Source organism: Blastomyces dermatitidis (assembly GCF_000003525.1).
Source record: "Blastomyces dermatitidis ER-3 genomic scaffold supercont1.8, whole genome shotgun sequence".
Lineage (NCBI taxonomy): Eukaryota > Fungi > Ascomycota > Eurotiomycetes > Onygenales > Ajellomycetaceae > Blastomyces > Blastomyces dermatitidis.
In genome coordinates, this window is record NW_025544781.1 from 2,943,690 (window position 1) to 2,963,268 (window position 19,579).

Genomic DNA, 19,579 nt, shown 5'->3' on the forward strand with positions numbered 1-19,579 from the left:
CATCCGTTTATCGCAGCCTCAGATGCTTTATTTCTGGTAATAATAATGCAAACATCAATCGCCAAAAAGCAGGCACTAATATTCCCAGAAGAGGAAGAAGATTTAGTCCGATTTTCTGGGTTGTGTCTCCAATCCTCGGACAAGAGGGCAGGCATGTGTTGTGGTGGAATTTTTCCGTGCAAGGCGCTGAAGATGCAGTGATACAATAACAACCTCCATTTGCTCTTCATTATTCTATTCTTCCGGAGAAGGTCGCAATTGATCATCATCATCCATTAAGTGCGTTTACATTATGTATCCAAGGACTTGGGGGGACAGAAATATCCGTAGTGTGAAAGGATTGTTCCAATTGGTGTGCCAGCCGGAATGTCCAAGATGAAATGCAAGGAAAACATCGAAGAGTTAACTAGATATTGCTAAAAAAAAAAAAAAAAAAAATTGATAGAAGGAAGGGTTTCTCCTTTTCCAAGAACTCTAACTACCGACAAGTGGATAAGTTACGCTATAACTAGGTATGATGTGAACTGTCTGAGCGTCGGTTGGCTGAACTGGGTAATCCCACAAAACTAGCCGTAACGAATATTCGAGACAAAAAATAAATACTGGGGGAGAAGAGAAAAGAAGAGATCTCCGCTGAGCGCATGAAAGCTTTGATCTCATCATCTTGAGGGCGAGAAAACAGAGAACTGGGTTGGGGGAGGTTCAAGTGGAGCATTCTTGATCACAGGATCATTGAGATTAATTTAGGCTTCTTTTTCTTTTCAGCCTTCCTTTCGAAAGTGATAATCCAGACGCAGGGGTTCTTTGTCCCGGCATTTTTCGTGCAGACTGATGAGTTACATGTATGTACATGTCTCGTTGAGTCGTTCACCGCTCGAGGGCGGCTCATCCGGAAAATTTCAGCCGGGGTTCGTGGCAGAACGAGCGCGATTGTTTCGTTAAAGCCAGGGAGAAAAAGCCAGTCATCTCTCGCCCCTCGGCCCCTAACTGGCAGTCTGGCACACAAGCCAGCCGCGAATTGAGTTTCGGCGCTCCCAGTGGGCCAGTGGACACCATACGCTAGGTTTCAGGCTCTGGCAAGTTGTGGCAAGGCGCATGGCTTGTGGAGCAAATGGGGCGGGTTTGGGGCTCCCACCTGTGCGACGGACGGCCGAACCAGCAACCGAGTCTCCAGTGGTGTTCTCCAGATGCCAGATGTCAGAGCGAACCTCAACCAGGACACAGGGAGGGCGATCATGATTTTGGTGGGCTGGAGAATCCAGAAGAAGTCACCGCCACAGTGGAGCTTCATTTAATTTGCTTCCTTTTTGCTTCTGAACTGTTGTCCAAAAGTTCGACGGGCTGGCTTTGCTAGCTTCGAGTGGAAGTGAGTGGGAAGAAAAACGCAGAATAATAATATGAAAATTTGCCGGAAAAATAAAAAAAATAAAAAATAAAAAATCGAAGATCATCAATTTTGTACTCCGTATAGCATGTAGTATATTTCCTTGTTTGGGGGGACGACTAAGGGGTAAAGGGGAATATTGAGCCCTGTCATATTGTGTCACCGCACTCACACTCACACACAAACAGGAGTGGCACACTCCACCATTCCATTCCCAAAAATGGGCAAAATTGCAACATCATTGACGTCTATCCCCTAGAGCTCTTGATCCGAGATCCCGGTACTCTGGGTCATGCAGGCCTTGATGCTGCGCATTTTGCGCTTGGGATCAAATCGGCCACACCACAACCACCCACTACGCTCCCTGCATACGCATACAGCGTAGATAGTTGGCAGCTAGCGCAGACTGCGAACAGGGGGGAGGCAAAAAAGAGAAATTTCTTATTACATAACTACATAGTAGCTGCTGTAAAGCTACTGATGACATCGGGAATGTGTGCATACTATGCGTATGTTGCATGTTTGCCCTGCAAACATCAAATTCCATGCACGGGAGGGATGTCTGGATTATTTTACACGAAAGCACCAATATATTATGATTATCTTGATGCATGGAATTTCTTCCACACTTGCTGAAATGTTAGAGATGACCGCGATTGTCAGAAAATGAACGATTCACTTTTCACACTCGTATGGTGGCTGTGGGGAAAGAAGAGAAATAATCCTGCTGAAACAGTTGAACATTCAACGAGCTAATTTAAGAAGCTGGATGGATATAATAGCCGACGACAGACTCGGGGATACATACGATGATTAACTGAACCATCGTTTGGCTTTCATCATTCAATATGCAGGTTTATTACGTGTGGCGAAAATGTGTGTATCGCTGCATCTAATGTAAGAACTGAATTGATCCATGAATGTACTGCACAGGGCTCTTGGGGTTACACTGGCAGGGAATGCAGGTTTCTCGCATACAGCTCAGCTTCAAAATTATAATAATTCATAATCGTGTGTTAGCAGTTGATATGATTATATTTCCATCATCTCCAATTCCCAAACAAAAAGATAATACCTGAGTGAGTGGGAATAATGCGCCATAACCGAGAACAAAGGGCAAAAAAGGAAAAAAGAAGAAGAAGCAGGACAGGTGGATCCCCATCCGTAGTTAGTTAACTACTTATTATTTGAAGAACGCGAGGAGACAAAAAGAAACAAAAAAAAAACACCATTACGCACACAGAAGCTGTAATTTATCCTTGAGATGCAGAAAATAAGCAACAAAAGTACAGGACATCGCGCACACACAGATCATAATAATAAAAATAATAAATAATGGTTATCTCCGGCGCAGGCAAGAAGAAGAATAGGCATCAGTTTGCCTTATTTTAGTCCCCGGGGGGTGTGTTATTATTATTATGCGGATAAGGTCAAATGAAAGCGGAGGAAATTTTGAAGAAAACTGGGAAGAAAAGAAAAAGAAAAAGCAATATAAAATACCGGGTACCTCGTTCTTGTCTGACATTTGCATTAATTATGTCTTGATTAATTTTCCCTTTTTCTCAACATATTTAAATATCTCGTTTCTTCCTTGTTCTCCCTCCCCTCGACTTTAAGCCTCCTCTATCAAATACATTCAACCCGTTATTATATTCTCCTCCAAAGAATTCCACAATTCCTCCCACTCTCATTAACTAATTCGATATATAAATAGTTAACCCTACTCCCTGCTCCTCTACAATTCCAAGCTTGATATCTCCACGTCAAGTCTTCTTCCAGATAGTGCACACAAACACACAAACCATATATATCCGGTCTCCTCGAACTTTGCCCAACTTTTTCTCAGGAACAACAGCCTCCGACTCTCACAATGCCTTCTTCCTATACTCCCTCCGCGAGCCAATATCCTCCTTGCCCCGGCCCTCCTCCCAAGGGCCCTCTTCCACCGGTACCTAAATAAGAGCGTCACTATGGGGTAGTGTTTGCGTGGTTGATTATTGATTCTCCTCAAAGTCTTTCTAATCGTCTTCGAACTCTTGACCTTCCTCTTCTTCTCCCACCCCTGGGCCTCTTGACCGCCCTCCGAACCCTCATGTATAACAACAGGCCATAATAGGCAGCTGGCTGTCAGTTGTGTCTTGTATCATCGATATGGATCCTGAGAACACCTCTATTTCAATTCGTTGGCTTTCTCCAACGCCCTCCTGCGTCGGGCCAAGAAATCCCTTTCTCTTTTGTCGTCTTTTCAATTTTTAATTTTTCAATTTTTCAATTTTTCAAATTTTTTTTTCTTCTTCGCCATTTTCTCGGCATTCCTTTAACCGCCCCACGTCACGTCATACATAACATTCGAGCTCGCCGGATCCCTTACGACTGCTCTAATGCGATACTGCTAACCACTAAGTTACTGCTAACCACTACTGCTGCTTACCCGAGACCCGATGCCTAAATCAGTCAGCAAAACCTTGCGCTCTTCCCTGTCAGCGGATTTCGCCTAATCCCAAAGAGAGAGAGAGGAAAATATTATGGAATGGGAAAAAACGCCAATTAACCCTGTCGCCATGAAATACGATTTCACTCACCGCCTCAAGGTTCAGCTAAATACGAGTTATGACACATTGCTCTTTTCTCAATGGTCTCGAGTTTTTCCCTCTAGTGCGCTTTGATCTTCGTTGCTCCGGGGTAGTTAAATCCACGTGGACTGGCAAGCCGCAAATCTTTTTTTGGGAGCAATATCCGGCTCTGCCTGAGACACGGTTAAAACCTGCGACTCTGTCTGGGCATTCTGCACGACGTTGTTCCGGGTACCCCTGAACCCGTCAAGCCCCTGGCCACCCAAGGCCTGCTAGCAGTCGTAGCTTCGGCTTCCTCAAGTCATCTGACACCTGGAATCCTTTGTTTGCCAATCCTTTTAACGACGATTCTTTGAGCAAGCCCTTGAGCCAGGTCGCTTATTCATAACGACGCCATACCCGGACAACCCGCCCATTGCCCCTCTCCCCGCAGACACTATTACCAACATGCATAGCGTCCCCTGCCACAATATCCATGCTGACTGCAATGCTTTATATGCATTCCCGATCTTCACACTGCATATCCTGGAATCTCATCGGTTCTTTGGTAGTCGAGACCTCGCGCGCGACATGGATTCCTCAAGCGAACTCTATGTGTCGTCACTTGGGGCGGCGGGGCAACCGTAAAAGAGGGGCTTTAACTCCGCCGGCCAGTTGGCGGTAATTATGATAATGCAAGCTTTAGCTTTTTGCAGTCTCCTATTGACGGAGGGATGCGGAGAGATGGAGAGCGTCATATCAATCGGAGGCTCCACATCGCCAGCATGCGTCGCTCCGCCAATCCTTCGGCAGTTTATATGCATGCTTACTCGCATAACTTGCTTGCTTCGACCAATCGACGAAATCTGCATGCTGCCCCAATCTCCGTGGACCTTCGCCTCCTCCCACCCCATTCCATTCCCGCCTGTCTTGCCGCCTTTGTGACGAACCCTGTCTGCAGCCCCTTTTGCCAGTTATGCGTTTGCTTCAGGATAATCTTCAGACAACTCAGAGGGTCCCTGCACTGGCACTCTCCCACACGTCGAGTTCCCCTCAGCCTGTGCGACATCAATCATTGACAAATCACCAGTTGTGCATGGGCAGCTGCCCTTCTAAGGCATGGCTTGATGGGGGGTATTTTGACAGTACATTTTTTGACCTTTCTCTCACCCACGCTTTCCCGCCGACGCTTCTCCACTTTGAATCTTGACGATTCTATCTTTTTCATCTTCTCTTTCCCCTTGCTCTGCTCTCGAGGTGTTTTCCGGCTTGCCAGTTCGGCATGAAGCTCATTTCCCCTTCTTCTTACCTCATTCACCCCGTCACGCACCACCCTAACCAACCCTACTATACCCCAGTTCTCACCTATCTCTACCCCTTCCCTTGGCCTTCTTTAGTCTCTTTGTTCTTTTTTTCTTTTCTCTCTCTTTTTTCTTTTTCTTTTTTCTCTTTTCATATTTCTGTCTTACCAGCCTTTTAATTCACACAACTCTGTAATGTCTTTTTTTTCCCCCTATTTTGCGCCTGTATTATTATTGTAATAATGTCTTGCTAATCACTGATCGAAATGTTGTCATGTCGTGGATGACGATGACTTCCGTCTTCCTGGTTTTTCATTTAATCGTGTATTTTTTTTCCCTATCTCGTGTCAGCTCAATGCATCCATACCCTGGCGTTTTCTCTTATTATGCCTCTTTTGTCGTTTGAAGCATATTGCTTGCTCGCGTGCTTACTTTGGATTTTATTCCCTAAGTAATAATCATATCCTTTTGGGCATATAGTGCATTGGGAATGGAATATACACGTACAGCTTTCTCACACACCCACACACACATTTTCTTTTCATAATTAGTGGTGGCATTGCATGGTGGTATCTGTGTTGTACCTCACCGTAACGATCCCACGTGTGAATGATATTCATACTATCTATCCTCTATCCCGCTTTTTCCTTAGTTTTATCCCATGTAGCTTGTAGCTTTGTGAGCCCTGGGCAGTCTCAATGACATATGCTGGGTGTGGGTGTTTTATTTTCAACCCCCCCGGTTATGGTTATTGGTTTTACAAGAGTGAGTTTGCAAATTCGAGCAGTGATGCAATGATGCAAACGCAGCAAACACTCAACCCGCCCCATCGTGGCGCCATCAACGACAGGAGTATAAACACCCCTCCTTCGCGACAATCTTCGACCACCGCGGATGCTGTCTTATACCTTTTACTCTACATAGCCATATCTTCCGCTTACCTGTCCATTGCGTCGATTGACTTCCTTGGCACCTCGGGCACTAAGCCATGGATGACACTTCTGCCGCTCCCTCTGTGCCGGAGGGAGTGTTTTCCCTGCTGGATACTGACCTATACAAACTTACTATGCAATGCGCGGTGCTGAAATACTTCCCCGATGCTGGTGAGTGGGTCTTTAATTTCTCCTTTGCAATCTATTTTCTCTGATGTTGTTAATTGGACGACTCCGTTGCTAACCAATTACCCGTTGCGCGTGGGGTCCCTCCCCAGGCCGCTGGGCTGTATGTATGACGTGCAGAAGTCACGTACGCCTTCACCAATCGGACAAAGGATATGAAATTTACTAGGGCCGCTTACACATGGCTGAAGAATGAGATTGAAAGTATGTTTTTCTTTACCTTTTCCTTTTTATTTTCTCCTTGATCGTGCTCCTCATGACCGAACGTCCGGATTAGCCAACCCGAGTGACTCATGCCTTCATCAGGCTAATGGGTCTACATCATGCAGTTTTATTATCATAAATTGTATGTTTTTAGTTTTATTTTTCATTCTGACGCTCTGCAGAACTTGCAAATATCTCACTCACACCTGAGGAACACGAATACCTCAAGTTACAATGCCCATACCTTAATCCTGCTTATCTGCGCTACCTGTCATCCTTCCACTTCAAGCCCACAGAACAACTCGACATCTCCTTCATCCCTATAAATGATACTGGTGCCGACTCAGATATCGGAGATATCAACATAGCAATACATGGCCTGTGGGTCGAGACAATTCTCTACGAGATACCTCTCCTTGCGATCGCCAGTGAGGCTTATTTTAAATGGTGTGATCGTGACTGGGATTACCACCAACAAGAAGAGAAGGCATATAGGAAGGCCGCCACCCTTTTAGAGCACAGATGTATCTTTTCAGAGTTTGGCACGCGCCGGAGAAGGAGTTACCATACGCAGAGTCTGGTCATGAGGGGCCTCTGTCGCGCTGCAGCTGATGGCAAGGAAAAGGGCTGGAAGGGTGTCTTGTCTGGCACCAGCAATGTGCATTTCGCTATGAAGCATGGTGTCGCTGCTGTGGGCACTGTTGCTCATGAGTGGTACATGGGAATTGCGGCTATTACTGATAATTATGAAAATGCCAACGAACTGGCTTTGCGTTATTGGCTGGGCTGTTTCGGGGAAGGGGTCAGTGTTACTTCCCGCTTGAAGTTTTGAGCATACATGAGAAAATCTGAGGCTAACACAAAAGACGTGAAGGTACTTGGCATAGCCTTGACGGATACCTTTGGCACACCCGCTTTTCTAGATGCGTTTCGCAAGCCAATACCGGGCTACACAACGGCAACACAAGGAGCAGAAGGTACTATGGCCTCGTTCGCAGGTGGAAATTCCACAACTGACAACTTGTCCGAGACGGAACCGCCAATTGCGGCCCCTATAAAATCCTCTCCCGCCGTGAAAAAGGAGGAACAACATACCCCGTCAACCAAAACATACGCACAGGCCTTCACGGGTGTGCGCCAGGATTCGGGTGATCCAGTCTACTTCGTCAAGATGGTACGCGACTTTTACGACAAGGAAGGCATCAAGGATAAGAAAACACTTGTGTTCTCCGACTCGCTGAATCTGCAGCTGTGTTTGGACTACAAGGTCGTTGCTGATGAAGCAGGCTTTCAACCTGTCTTCGGTGTCGGGACGTTCCTTACCAGTATGTGTTGCCTTTTTCCTACCCTGCACCACTATGATTTTATTATAGGTCCCCCACCCCATTGCTCATTTTTCCTATTCTAACCTTTATTAACAATTCAAATAGACGATTTCTCCCAGCTATCCGACCACAAGAAATCTGTCCCGTTAAATATTGTCATAAAAATCTCCTCTGCCGGCGGCCGGCCCGCCGTCAAACTTTCAGACAATCTCGGCAAAAATACCGGTGACACCCATACCGTTGTTGAGGTTAAGAAGCGCCTTGGGTATGTTGAGCGTGACTGGCAGAATGGAGATGAGACGCGGAGGTGGGGGAAGAGGGGCGATTGAGGGTGTATTTGTGGGGGTTTTATTACCATTGACATAGATATATGACTTCTAAGCAGCGAAGTTCGTCATGAATAGAATGTTTCCTCGACTAGTAGCAAGTCTGTTTATTAGAAGAACAAAAGGGAAGAAACGCGCATGATATCAGGTGTAGGCAATGAATTTGTTGTATTAAAAACGAACGTCTTATAACACTGAATACAGAAGATCTATTGATACAAACCGGCTGATGACTTCAAGTGCCTTATGCTTTTGAATAATTTGACAATAATATGATGTGCTTCTCTACCTGCTTTCCCCTACTCTTTCTACTCTTTCATCTTCCAGCCTACGCAGAGGAAATCATTACTTGAAGGATCAAGATGCCAGCAAGCGCTACACACGGCTATTATCACAGTAACTCGGACTCCGACTATTTCTCACCCTCCAATTACCTCATGTCCCTCGCTGCTTAGATAGATCAAGCTGCCTTCCTGGCTACATGATACCAGCTCCATTAGAACTTCATGCTTCATGGTCTTGGGTGAATATTCGCCTAGGTACTTAGGTATGGAGTTGATCCCCTCCCCCGTCCCTGGCGGACTCCAACTTCCCCAGCAATATCTCCCCAACATTCCACCCTCGCAACCGCGAAGTCCCAGGGGGCTTCGATCTGCGCCTGAGCAGCCTGTTTCAATCATGGTGTAGCAAGCTACTGTCTATCGTCAGAATTGCTCAAGGATATGATGGATATTGAGTAGAAGCAGGGTTGGGAAATGGCCCTTCCTGAGAAATGAGAAATAGGGAGACCTCGGTTTATCAAGTATTCAGGGATTTAAAGTGACTGATATAGAGGAAGTGCGATAATAGCATAATGGAATTCAATATTTCCACCTATATCGAGTTGACAGCGCGATAGAGTTTTATCCAACGACGAAGCAAACCGGGTGAATTGGAAATAGTCAGCTACAGGCTCAGCGAGTAGGTCTCAAAGATTTTTTACTTTTTATGAATTTTGTCTTGTATTAACACGGTATCTCTTCCTTTCGCCTTGATATTTCCCGGCATTTCTACCATTCTGCGGGGGCAAGAAGAGGGGATGCAGACGACCCGTGTATGTGGGAATTGGAAAGGAGTTAGCTAACTAGCAATATCTTGTGGAACCCAATAAACGCCGGCGGTTTTCAGGCCAATAAATGCAGCTCCTGTTGCCGCACGGGAAACTCCCGACATTCATCGGTTGCGTTTTCCTTTATCGAGGCCTATTTGAATTCATCGTTCTGGATGCAAATGTGTGTTAAAAAGAAACTACTGCTCGGGAACTGCATGAAGTTTCAAATGGGTGCAATACTTTATTTTATTTATTGCTGTCGCTTTGTTGCCTCATTGTGTCCTTTCTTTTGACCTCTTCATTTTTCCCCCTTGTTTTGTTGGTAGATTCCTCGCCGCTAGTTGATCTATCCCAAAGGATGGTGGGATTAAGGCGATTGTTGTTGGTGGAGGCTCTATCTCATTGTGTGGCAGTAGTTTGGATTTTCTTTGAAGCTCTGTATATTAAGCTTCCGAAAGAATAAGTTGGTAGATCCGTTAATAGGGCTGACTTTTTTTCAAGATCTCTTTAGCTTCCATGATTCTGCTGTTCTCGATGATTTCGGAGCTGGCACTGGACAAAATCGTTGGTGCTCTGTCATTGGCAGCGTGCATATGCTAGTGCGAGTCAGAATGCAAGTGTTACGACTGAGCTATTTTTATAAGCGATATTAGTGGTTGATGTGGTGGATCATGCGGCGGCTTAGAAAGTTAACGGCCGTTAACTAGTTAGTTAGGCTGGCGGCAGAATTTTGGATGGATGGGTGTTCGTGCCTCATTATTAACTTCTTGGGCCTGGCTTGCTTGCCAATGCCACAGACAGTGTGTGCCATCATGTTCGATGGTCGTGCGGCTGGCGTTTAGGCTGGGTATTCGCGCACTGCTAGTTGCATGTATGTCGTAGCAGCCAGCCCTCAGATACGTCCATGGATCTCAGCCGCAACATACGAACTCTGTCCACCAGCGGACTGGCCGGGTTGGAATGGATCTGAGCATCGGGACATGGGGATATGCATCGTCTACGGTGGCAGCGGCGGGGTATACAGCCGGCATCACGCAGGATATTGTCTGCCGCCCGATTGTTTCAGGGCTGGTATTTCTTGCAGGTATTTCTTGCCGGCAAGGGGACGGCGGAGGGGGTGAGGTGAAGCAAGAGGCTTTGACTTGATTGTTAGTTAGTTTGAAGTAGAGAGGCGATTTGTAAAGTGTATGTTCGAGTCTACCTGGGGGTTGTTATCTTTGTCATTGTATGGAGAAGCGGAAGTGGATGAATCCCCCGTTAGTCAAAGGAACTTAGTGGGTACCTATTTGACCCGCTAAACCTCCATATAAAATCAGGTACCTCCCGTGTTCCTTGGATGACTAAGGCCCCAATTGAGGCTAATCCCAACTCAGCCCCTTCTCCCTGTGTCAATTTCAGCTTCAAACCTCAATTCTTCACCTCTTCACCTCTTCACCTGCACTGCTCTATCTCTCTTGGACGCTTTTCCTCCCCTCTCTTAGATCTGTGTATTCTTCTCCTCCCGCTTGTTCTGGTTTTCAATCTTCTACCTTGCATTCTGATCCCCGTGTGCTCGTTTTCACATCGTTTCCGGGACCAATCTCTACAGCCGCGTACCCACCTCGATCCACCCGTATCCCCTTTTCCATCCCGTCCCCTTAACCAATTTAACCAATTCAATTTTCTCTCACCACCACCACCCACACCAACGACAAAGATATACTCTTTTGGGCGGCTATCTCTCTTCTAATTACTTTATCGCGACGACAATTGGAATACAGTCCGAATAGCTACCATTTAACGTGGTTTTGCCGCCATCATGAGTGTGAGTGTCTCCTTGCCGTCCGTTGCGGTTGGCGTGCTCCCTCTCCCAACCTCTCTTCTTGCCTGCATATCGAATTGAGAACCTATAAGTCTTATTATAATGTACACCCCGCTGATATGGAAGCCCGTTCGGGGTCGCGTTGCATCTGACAGTATAATAACTACGGCGGCCAAGGCTACGGCCAATACGACCCATACAGCGCTCGACAAGACAATAGATATAATAACGATGTCGAAGCCGGTGCCGGTCGTTATGGTACGTTGTTATTAATAACTCCTCTTATCCTTTCCCCCATACTGGTTACAAATACCAAGAAATACTAATCCGCTTTTGCGCACCAGAAATGTCTCCATACGATCCTCCAGTCCAAGGAGGCTACGATGAACCAAATGACAAGCGTGCGATCCTCAATCAGTGTAAAGATATCGAACAGGGTATCGATGAGGTAGAGAAGTACATCGAGCAGATCCAGGGTCTGTACCGACGTCTACTCACAGATGCGGACCCCACCCGCGAAAATGCGATTCGCTCGCAGGCAGATGGGTTGGCCAGTGATGCGAAACGCCTATACCAGAATCTGATCCAACGCTTGAAGAGCATAAAACAGACCCCCGGTGCTGGAGAGAGCATCAACAGTGCTCAGATTGGCAGAGTCGAGCGGAAGCTCAAATCCGCTATCACGAATTTCCACGCCGTGCAGTCGGATTTCCGCAAGGACTTGGAGGCGCAAATGGCAAGACAATACCGAATTGTGCGACCCGATGCTACTGATGAGGAAGTTAAGGAAGCTGTTCAAGACCCGTCGCAACAGCAAATATTCAGCCAGGCTGTAAGCACCTAACCCCTTCCCCCGACTCCCCACAAACAAAGCAGCAGGGAATCCATACCAGGCATCAAGAAAAAACCGCCCTCTCTCAAGGTGGAATACTTCTGCCTATTGACAGCTGATACTAATCTTGACCTCTCCCCTGCTGCCACAGCTTATGCAAAGCGACCGACGCGGTGACGCCCAAAAGGTTTCGCAGATGGTTCGCGCCAGGCACGATGAAATCCTGAAAATTGAGCGCGACTTGCTAGAACTTTCTCAGATGTTCCAAGATCTTGATGCTATCGTCATACAGCAAGAAGCTGCTGTCGAGCGGATCGATGAACAGACCGAACAGATCCATGATAATATAACGAAGGGCAACGAGGAAATTGGTGGTGCGATCAAGAAGGCTAGGGCTCGCAACAAGAAGAAGTGGATCTGCCTCGGCATAGTTGGTGAGTATATTCATTCTTATATTTCCATTGAAGGGTTAGCATATTAATTCGCATATTCTACAGTTCTCATTATCCTTGTGCTGGTCCTTTTCTTCGCAATCTATTTCACAGTTGGACCTGGGGGTAACAATGGCGGCAAGTAAGCTGAAATGGTCCGCTGCCTTGTCCGCCTGTTTGCGTTGTTCCTGTCAGTGGAAATTACTGCCAGTGCCTATTATTCTACCATACTCCCTGCTGCTTGAGCCTGAACCTCGTACGATTCCAATGGGCTGTGGTCGAGTCGGTCGAGTCGGGGACTATCCGACCACCCACTCCCCGTTGACTTCCCCCTATTTAGCCAATAGCCAAACCGCACGGCTAGCCTGAGTCTTGCATCAATCTACCCGTACTCCTCCTCTCTTCTTATTCCCTTCCCTTCACAATCCAATACCCCCGTCGGCTCCAACACCCGCCGAGGTTTTCCAGTATCCTTTCTACCCGCACTACCATACCCGTATCGCGGTTTTGGTATACGAAATCCTCAGTTCGGTTACCTTCCATTATCCCACTTATTTTCTCCTTTTTCCAAGCCTTTTAAATTGTTCAGTTTCGGCGTACTATTCTCATCCCTTTTTTTTTTTTTTTTTAATTCCGTTTCCTTACTTTTTGTACTGTGACTACTCTCTATCTAGCCTTTCCTCGTTTATCTCCTCTGCTTTTTCCATACTCGTGTACACAGCCACTATCCCGTGTTTCTTATTCCTTCCTATCTAGTCCCGTTTTTAATACTCGTGTTTCGAAGTTGCTCTATTTATTTTTAGTTTATTCCATTTTAAAAGGTGAGTGTCTGGTTAAGAAAAGAAAAATAGTCTGCTCTGCGCCTTGTATGCCATTTCTTCTGTTCTCCCCGAAAGACGAAACTCAACACATAGTAATATCCCATTCAACTCTATTTTATTTCTTAGCATTCTGACTTTGTTCTCCTTGCTGTGTTTTCAATTTTACTGTCTACTGAATTCCATCCTTCGTCATTGCCTGTTCTTTTAATCTCTTTTTGCTCGTCTTCGCCTGCCATCCATTGGATTAGATATCTCTTTTGTATTAACTACTTTTGCGGATTATATATGTATATTTTCTATTGAATCATATTTTTACCAACCGACTCTCGTTTCCGGTTGATCACTCTTCGAAAAACGAAGAGGCTCGTAGTGGGGAATTTTATAGCTTTGACACGTACCCAACGGGAAGACTGGAACGAGTTATATATATATAATATACCTCTGTATATGAGAATGGCAAGAGCTCCAGGTCCAAGAGTAGAATTTATTCCTATACAGTTGTTTATTCAGATAGCTCGCTATTTTATTGTTACAGTTAAGACGGCGCACTTCGTCTTCATGTAGATGTATAGATATATTAACCCACTCACATCCATATCCACATCCAGCACACGTTTAACCCTCTCACTCCCCCGCCTCAACCTCCTTCTCCTTCGTCCCCAGCTCCTGATCCCTCGCCTCCTCCTCCACTGTCCTTGTTTTCAACTGCAAGGCATGGATTCCCCCTTCCCGCGCCAACTCCTCCTTCAGCGCGGCATAAACCATGCGATGGCGTGCGGCTTGCGTCTTGGCTACGAACGAGGGTGATGTTACTGTGATGCTATTTGGGTTTAGAATCGCGGCGGGCCCTTGTGTGAATAAATGAGGGGGGAAAGGGGGTAGTTAGGTTGTTAGGTAGGGGGATTGTTACTGAAAATGCGTCTCTGTCGATGTGTTACCGCGCATGGGGGCGTGGTGGGCGTGGAGTTTTGAGTCGTTCCGGATTATGAGGGTGGAGGGTTGGAGGGTTTGTTGGAGCTGGATTTGGTTTATCATTGTTAGCAGCCGGTCTCTCCGTTCCTGGCTTGAGAGATATGATATGGAAATATATCATTGATACCTTCTCGCGGATGGCATCTTCCATCGGCGTAGACGACATGGTGGTTGCGCTGGAGATGGAGCGGAGCTGTCCGGTTAGCAGCAGAAGATGATTCTGGCGCGGGAGAATGGAGCGGAGCATTGGGTATGTTTATGAGTATCTGTGGATATTGTTTCTTTTGGAGAATAATCGCATATGAAGACAGAAATTAAGAATGTTAGATCGAGCTTGTTAAAAGATACCAGTTTCGTGGTTAAATACTTAAATATTGGTTTGGTCCTTTCTTCGCTGGCGGGATTTCTCCCCCCCCGAAAGTCATCGACCATTTTTTTCAATCTTCCATCCCTATAATAAATATCACAGTTTCTCGCTCCTCTGTCCACACCCTAGAAACATTCCTCTGTATTGAGAAGGATGGCGTCAATGTCTTCGGTCGAGCTGCATATACACATAATCTCCTCAATAATCTAATAATTCAATTCCTCTTGCTCGTTCTCTGCGGCATGGCCGAAAGCTATATTTATACCAACCACCAGAAGCTCTCCGCAGATTGTATGCTTCGGAAGATCCAACATGCTCACCTCACGCAGGCTAATATCTCTCACTCGCGCATCTTGCGGCCGTTCCTTGAGACCTTCTCTCAGAGCTTATCTCTCTTCCGGCTCTCTCCTCCAAACTCGCCTCTCCTCCACCCTCCCTGACCTACCCGTCCTCCGCGCCATACAAAATCACGACCCGAAATCAATAGCCGTCGTTCACAGCGTCTCCGGCCGATCCTTCACCTATGGCAGCTTAATTGGCGATGTCTTGCGCTCCCAAGAGGGCCTGTTGCAATGTGCTGCTGCAAGCTCTAAAAATGTAGTTTTGCGCGGGTCACCCGTGGCTTTTTTGGCGGAGAATAGTTATGACTACGTAGGTACTGTTACAAGCTCAATCAATCTAGTATTACCAGATGTATACAACCGGATATCGTTATTGAAGGGTGGGAAAATGCTGATGGTTTTGAAACTTTAGTGACACTGCTCTCCATCCTTGCTTGCGACGGCATCGCCCTGCCCCTTTCACCAAGCTTCCCAGCTGGAGAGTTGAGATACATTCTGGACAATTCGCAGACTGGTGTATTACTGGCAACGGAAAAATATAGCAAGAAAGCTCGGGAACTAGTCGAGACCGATCTAGAAAATGCTCCAGTGTTGAGAACACTTGATAAGATCGAAAGTGGTGCTGGTCCAACTGCACAACTGCATTTTCAAGATGCAGCAGACTTGCGGGGTGGAATGATGCTATACACGTCGGGAACTACGAATAGGCCTGTGAGTAATTTTGGCAGGATGTACAAAGCTACCCGCACCTTTATATATTAACGCACGTACAATAGAAAGGAGTCCTCCTCCCCCAAACCGCTCTCTCAGCGCAAGCCCGGTCCTTGGTCGAGGCATGGGAGTACTCACCGGTCGACCGGCTGCTCCATGTCCTCCCCCTCCATCACATCCACGGCATAGTCAATGCCATTCTCACTCCGTTACTAGCAGGCTCGTCTATCGAGTTCATGTTCCCGTTCAACCCAACCGCAGTCTGGAACCGACTAGCAGCCCCATTCATGCCATCCAACAAATCCATCAGCGATCATACTAAACCAAACAGGGAGAAAATCACCTTCCTAACCGCTGTCCCAACAATATACAACAGACTCCTAACAACTCACAAAACCCTCCCATCAGAAACTCAACGAGCAGCACAAACAGCCATCTCGCCGGCAAACCTCCGGTTGAACGTCTCCGGTTCTGCCGCCCTACCAACCTCCACAAAGGCCGCGTGGAAGCAGCTTAGTCACGGCAATGTCCTCTTAGAACGGTACGGGATGACTGAAGTCGGCATGGCGCTCAGCTGCGGTTTGGATTTTGCTGACCGCGTCGACGGCAGTGTCGGCTGGCCTCTCCCACATGTCGAATGTAGGCTTTTTGACACGGACGCCAACGAGGTTATTAGACCCGGTGAGGAGGTTGACGCCAATGGGCGCGAGAGGGTGGGTGAAATCCAATTGCGCGGGCCGACAGTCTTCAGGGAGTATTGGAAGAATGAGAAGGCGACGAGGGAAGAGTTTACGGAGGATGAAGATGGAAAAGGACGTTGGTTTAAGACAGGCGATGTGGCTGTGCGCAGACATGTTCGTGGTGCTGGTGCCGGTGCGAGACAGAACGAGGAAGGACAGGAGTGGTGTCGCGGCCCGTTGTATTTCATCCAAGGCCGCAGGAGTGTGGATATCATCAAGACAGGTGGTGAGAAGGTTAGCGCGCTGGAGGTTGAGAGGGAGTTATTATCGTTGTATGTTGCGCAACCCTCCCCCCTTCCTTTCGCGTCATATAATTTCCAACAGGTAGGCATTGCAACTTGTTAACTGTAGCATAGACCCCAGGTCACAGAAGCAGCTGTCCTCGCGCTCCCCTCGCACCAATGGGGGCAGAAGGTCGGGGCCGTCCTCGTCCTCAACCCCGATTTCGCAAATACCGGTCACGGCGGCAAAACATGGGGGATAATGGATATGCGTCGTGCGCTTAAGGGGAAGCTTGCTACGTATAAGATTCCGTCGGAGATACGGGTGTTGGAGGATGACTTACCGCGCAATGCCATGGGCAAAGGTATGTAATTTTCCGACGCCCGCTGCGGTACTGGAGAGGGAGGGATATGCGGGTGGCTGACTGATTGATATAATGTGGGATAGTTAACAAGAAATTGCTGGCGAAGTTGGTTTTCGCGGATTTGCTAGAGTCGTAAGCGGTAGGTGATACGTTGCATTTTCCTTCTTCCCTTACGGGATGGATGGATTGGGGATGAGAGGAAAGGGAAAGATGGATGCGATGCTTTCACACGGTATAACACGATGCACGCCGTTATTGTGTTTTCATAGATTGATCAATGGAATATGGGATGGACGCATAGAAAGGAAATACATAGACTTATACGATAGACGGGCTTTTCCAAGGCTGCCTCTCCAAACCATATTATACTACATAGAAAGAAATACTGACTTCCCCCCCCTCCGTTCCTTTTCATGTTCCCCCCGTCATGATGAAAATATGTGGCTAGGCCTAGGTAACTTCAAGTCTGATTTCCCTGTTGTTATTGGTTATGGTTGTTTACATATTCAATTCCATAACTCTGAGCCCGGACTTGAATGAATGGCTACAACGTTGTGTTGAGGTAGTCTGCGCATATACAGCTGGCTTTGACCAAATACATACCTCACCAACACAAAAATAATATTGTCTCTTTCTTGGGGTTACCTATTAAGATGTATATGAATTGCCAAATAGACAAGGAACATAAAAGCTAGACTCAGCAGAAACTGGAAATGAAGCACTACAGCCTATGAAAAGCAAGACGGGGCGAGAAAAGAGAAAAATATAGAAATTATTAGAACACATGGTAACTGAGCAAGGTACACGCGGATTCTTTTTTGTAAACGCAATCTAAACGGGGAAGATAAACAGGGGTGGATATTTTGAAATAAAAAAATAAAATAGAAAATAGAAAATAAAAAGGTATCAATCGAAATAATGTCGGATTGCATTTGGGATTGGGATTGGGATTGGGGATTGGGATAATGATTATTCCGCGGGGCCACCTGGAGGGAATTGGTAGATAGAGTATTCAGAATTAAAGCTGATGGCGTGCAGTCGAGTGTGTCCCGTAGATTGGAGAGGTTTTAGAGAAATGGAGAAGGCATGCATTTGCGCGGTACTGAAGCCATGCCATGCCGTGTCATGCCCTTTTGGTTCTCCTTCACCTTGTAGGAACCATCCATATACCCTTCCCATCCCATCCCGTTACACAGAAAACATTAGGCAATAATGCCACGCCCATGTAGTAACTCCACTATTCCACATCGATTTGACCTAGTCGCTTTTCCATAAATAATAATAATAAAAAAAAAAAAAAAAAAAAAAAAAAAAAAACACCTCCCACTTCCAGCTTCCAGCCCTCAGACAGTAAATTTCGCCTTCGCCCTCGTACTTCCCGAGTGTGCACTATCCGTATGTCCCGAGAACTCCAAAATTTCTTCCTCCTTCAACCGTAACACCTCCTTAAACCTCCGCCCGATAGCATGCAAAATCTCTTTGCCCTTTTCCGCCGGGCGGCCCTCAGGAGTGCTCTTGCCTACCGTCCGCGTCCACAGGCCGATTCTGTAAAACCCTTTGCGCACGTTCACAACGACGCCCATGACTTCGTTGTCCTCGTCATTTTCGAGGGTTTCGCCGATCGCGGCGAGCTGGGCGTGTAGCCAGAGATCGTCGATGGGGACATTCTTCTTGTCGCGGAAGGAGTAGGACCATTTTCCGCCGTGCTTGTTCTGCTGGTCTTCCCACTCCGGGCGGACACCCTTTTTGAAGAGGTGGTAGTCGGCTTTCAGGCCCAGTTCGGAGGTAGGGGTGATGTTATTCTGCAGAGTTCCTTTTGTTAGACGCACATATTAAACTTGCCGTGTTTCAATCTTCGGTAACAACTCACGTAGATGCCCCAGAATTCCTCGACAGAGCCAAAAGTCACGACCTCCTTCAACAGCTCGTTCCAGTTGTCGCCCTGGACAAAGTAGAGTCAGCCAGCATAAGACATCCGAGCCGTTTTCTTCGAGGTAAACTGTAGAAAATTACCTTCCCACTTGGCGGCTTGGTAAACCAGAGCGTCCACTCATGCATTAGCGGGTGCTTGACATTGAAGTTATTAGGGTCGTGAAAGACAGTAACCGTATCACCCAGCTTTGACTGAGCACCAGTAACGTCAGGGGCTGCATTCTCATCGTTTGCAGGTTTTGGGACCGCGACGCCGTTCTCTGTTGCGGTAGCCATGGTGGGTGAAGTCGAGGGGAAACGAGGAGAGAGTTGCGGAGTGTTGAGGAACCAGTGCGCGCGGGGTGAGATGAATGGAGAATCTCTACAGAGTGAGCTGGCGCAAGATGTGAAGAAGTAAAAGTGAAGAAGAGATGAAGCCGGCAGAAAAAAAGGATAAATAAATAGGAGGAGATGTGAGGAAGGCTCGAACGGCGGAGGAGGCTTTTGTGTGATAGTTATGTAAAACGCCACACAGTCAGGAGGGAGGGATGAAGAAGACCCGTAAAGTAGAGAAAGCCGCGGTCTGCGCCAGGCAGAGTAAATAGTTAAGGAGGATTAGATTAGAATCTAGGAAGATGGTGGATTGTAGGGTTGTTGTTGGTATGTTGGTATGTTGCTTTGTTGGTGGTTGGTTGCGCTGAAGTCGAGGAATTTTTTTTTGGCTCTGAAGTTTGGATGTTTTGCAGGATTTTAAATATTTATCCCG

The 19,579-nt window shown here is 46.8% G+C and overlaps 5 protein-coding genes across 5 annotated transcripts; 3 read left to right on the forward strand and 2 right to left on the reverse strand.

The window, feature by feature from the left end:
* Window positions 1–4,404: 4,404 nt before the first annotated feature.
* On the forward strand, window positions 4,405–4,584 carry BDCG_17536 (uncharacterized protein; the record flags this gene model as incomplete). The annotated part of the gene is made up of 1 exon (XM_045426647.1): window positions 4,405–4,584. The coding sequence occupies one exon, from the start codon at window positions 4,405–4,407 to the stop codon at window positions 4,582–4,584; it is 180 nt and encodes a 59-aa protein (XP_045282141.1).
* Window positions 4,585–4,670: 86 nt separating this feature from the next.
* Window positions 4,671–5,015, forward strand: BDCG_17537 (uncharacterized protein; the record flags this gene model as incomplete). The annotated part of the gene is made up of 1 exon (XM_045426648.1): window positions 4,671–5,015. The coding sequence occupies one exon, from the start codon at window positions 4,671–4,673 to the stop codon at window positions 5,013–5,015; it is 345 nt and encodes a 114-aa protein (XP_045282142.1).
* An 8,245-nt stretch (window positions 5,016–13,260) lies between these two features.
* Window positions 13,261–14,744, reverse strand: BDCG_07430 (BolA protein). The gene is made up of 3 exons (XM_045423217.1): window positions 14,285–14,744; window positions 14,096–14,202; window positions 13,261–14,005 (listed from the first exon to the last, which is right to left on the reverse strand). The coding sequence occupies exons 1-3, from the start codon at window positions 14,402–14,404 to the stop codon at window positions 13,810–13,812; spliced, it is 423 nt and encodes a 140-aa protein (XP_045278658.1). The 5' UTR covers window positions 14,405–14,744; the 3' UTR covers window positions 13,261–13,809.
* Window positions 13,761–17,665, forward strand: BDCG_07431 (AMP-binding enzyme). Its single transcript, XM_045423218.1, has 5 exons — window positions 13,761–15,179; window positions 15,278–15,576; window positions 15,642–16,588; window positions 16,673–16,902; window positions 16,986–17,665. Exons 1-5 carry the CDS (start codon window positions 14,837–14,839, stop codon window positions 17,036–17,038), a joined length of 1,872 nt encoding a protein of 623 aa, XP_045278659.1. The 5' UTR covers window positions 13,761–14,836; the 3' UTR covers window positions 17,039–17,665.
* Window positions 17,666–18,209: 544 nt separating this feature from the next.
* Window positions 18,210–19,555, reverse strand: BDCG_07432 (translation initiation factor 4E). Its single transcript, XM_045423219.1, has 3 exons — window positions 18,916–19,555; window positions 18,773–18,844; window positions 18,210–18,704 (listed from the first exon to the last, which is right to left on the reverse strand). The coding sequence occupies exons 1-3, from the start codon at window positions 19,108–19,110 to the stop codon at window positions 18,246–18,248; spliced, it is 726 nt and encodes a 241-aa protein (XP_045278660.1). The 5' UTR covers window positions 19,111–19,555; the 3' UTR covers window positions 18,210–18,245.
* Between the last annotated feature and the right edge of the window lie 24 nt (window positions 19,556–19,579).

What these genes read in the sequence shown, in the direction of transcription:
- BDCG_07431 (XM_045423218.1), top strand. Translation starts at nt 14,837, where the DNA reads ATGCTCACCTCACGCAGGCTAATATCTCTCACTCGCGCATCTTGCGGC. An exon ending in GAATAGTTATGACTACGTAG is followed by an intron (nt 15,180 to 15,277) that starts GTACTGTTACAA and finishes TTGAAACTTTAG; the next exon opens with TGACACTGCTCTCCATCCTT. An exon ending in GCGCAATGCCATGGGCAAAG is followed by an intron (nt 16,903 to 16,985) that starts GTATGTAATTTT and finishes AATGTGGGATAG; the next exon opens with TTAACAAGAAATTGCTGGCG.
- BDCG_07430 (XM_045423217.1), bottom strand. Translation starts at nt 14,404, where the DNA reads ATGCTCCGCTCCATTCTCCCGCGCCAGAATCATCTTCTGCTGCTAACC. An exon ending in AAGATGCCATCCGCGAGAAG is followed by an intron (nt 14,203 to 14,284) that starts GTATCAATGATA and finishes AACCAAATCCAG; the next exon opens with CTCCAACAAACCCTCCAACC. An exon ending in TCGACAGAGACGCATTTTCA is followed by an intron (nt 14,006 to 14,095) that starts GTAACAATCCCC and finishes AAACCCAAATAG; the next exon opens with CATCACAGTAACATCACCCT.
- BDCG_07432 (XM_045423219.1), bottom strand. Translation starts at nt 19,110, where the DNA reads ATGGCTACCGCAACAGAGAACGGCGTCGCGGTCCCAAAACCTGCAAAC. An exon ending in CCAAGCCGCCAAGTGGGAAG is followed by an intron (nt 18,845 to 18,915) that starts GTAATTTTCTAC and finishes TACTTTGTCCAG; the next exon opens with GGCGACAACTGGAACGAGCT. An exon ending in AGGAATTCTGGGGCATCTAC is followed by an intron (nt 18,705 to 18,772) that starts GTGAGTTGTTAC and finishes GGAACTCTGCAG; the next exon opens with AATAACATCACCCCTACCTC.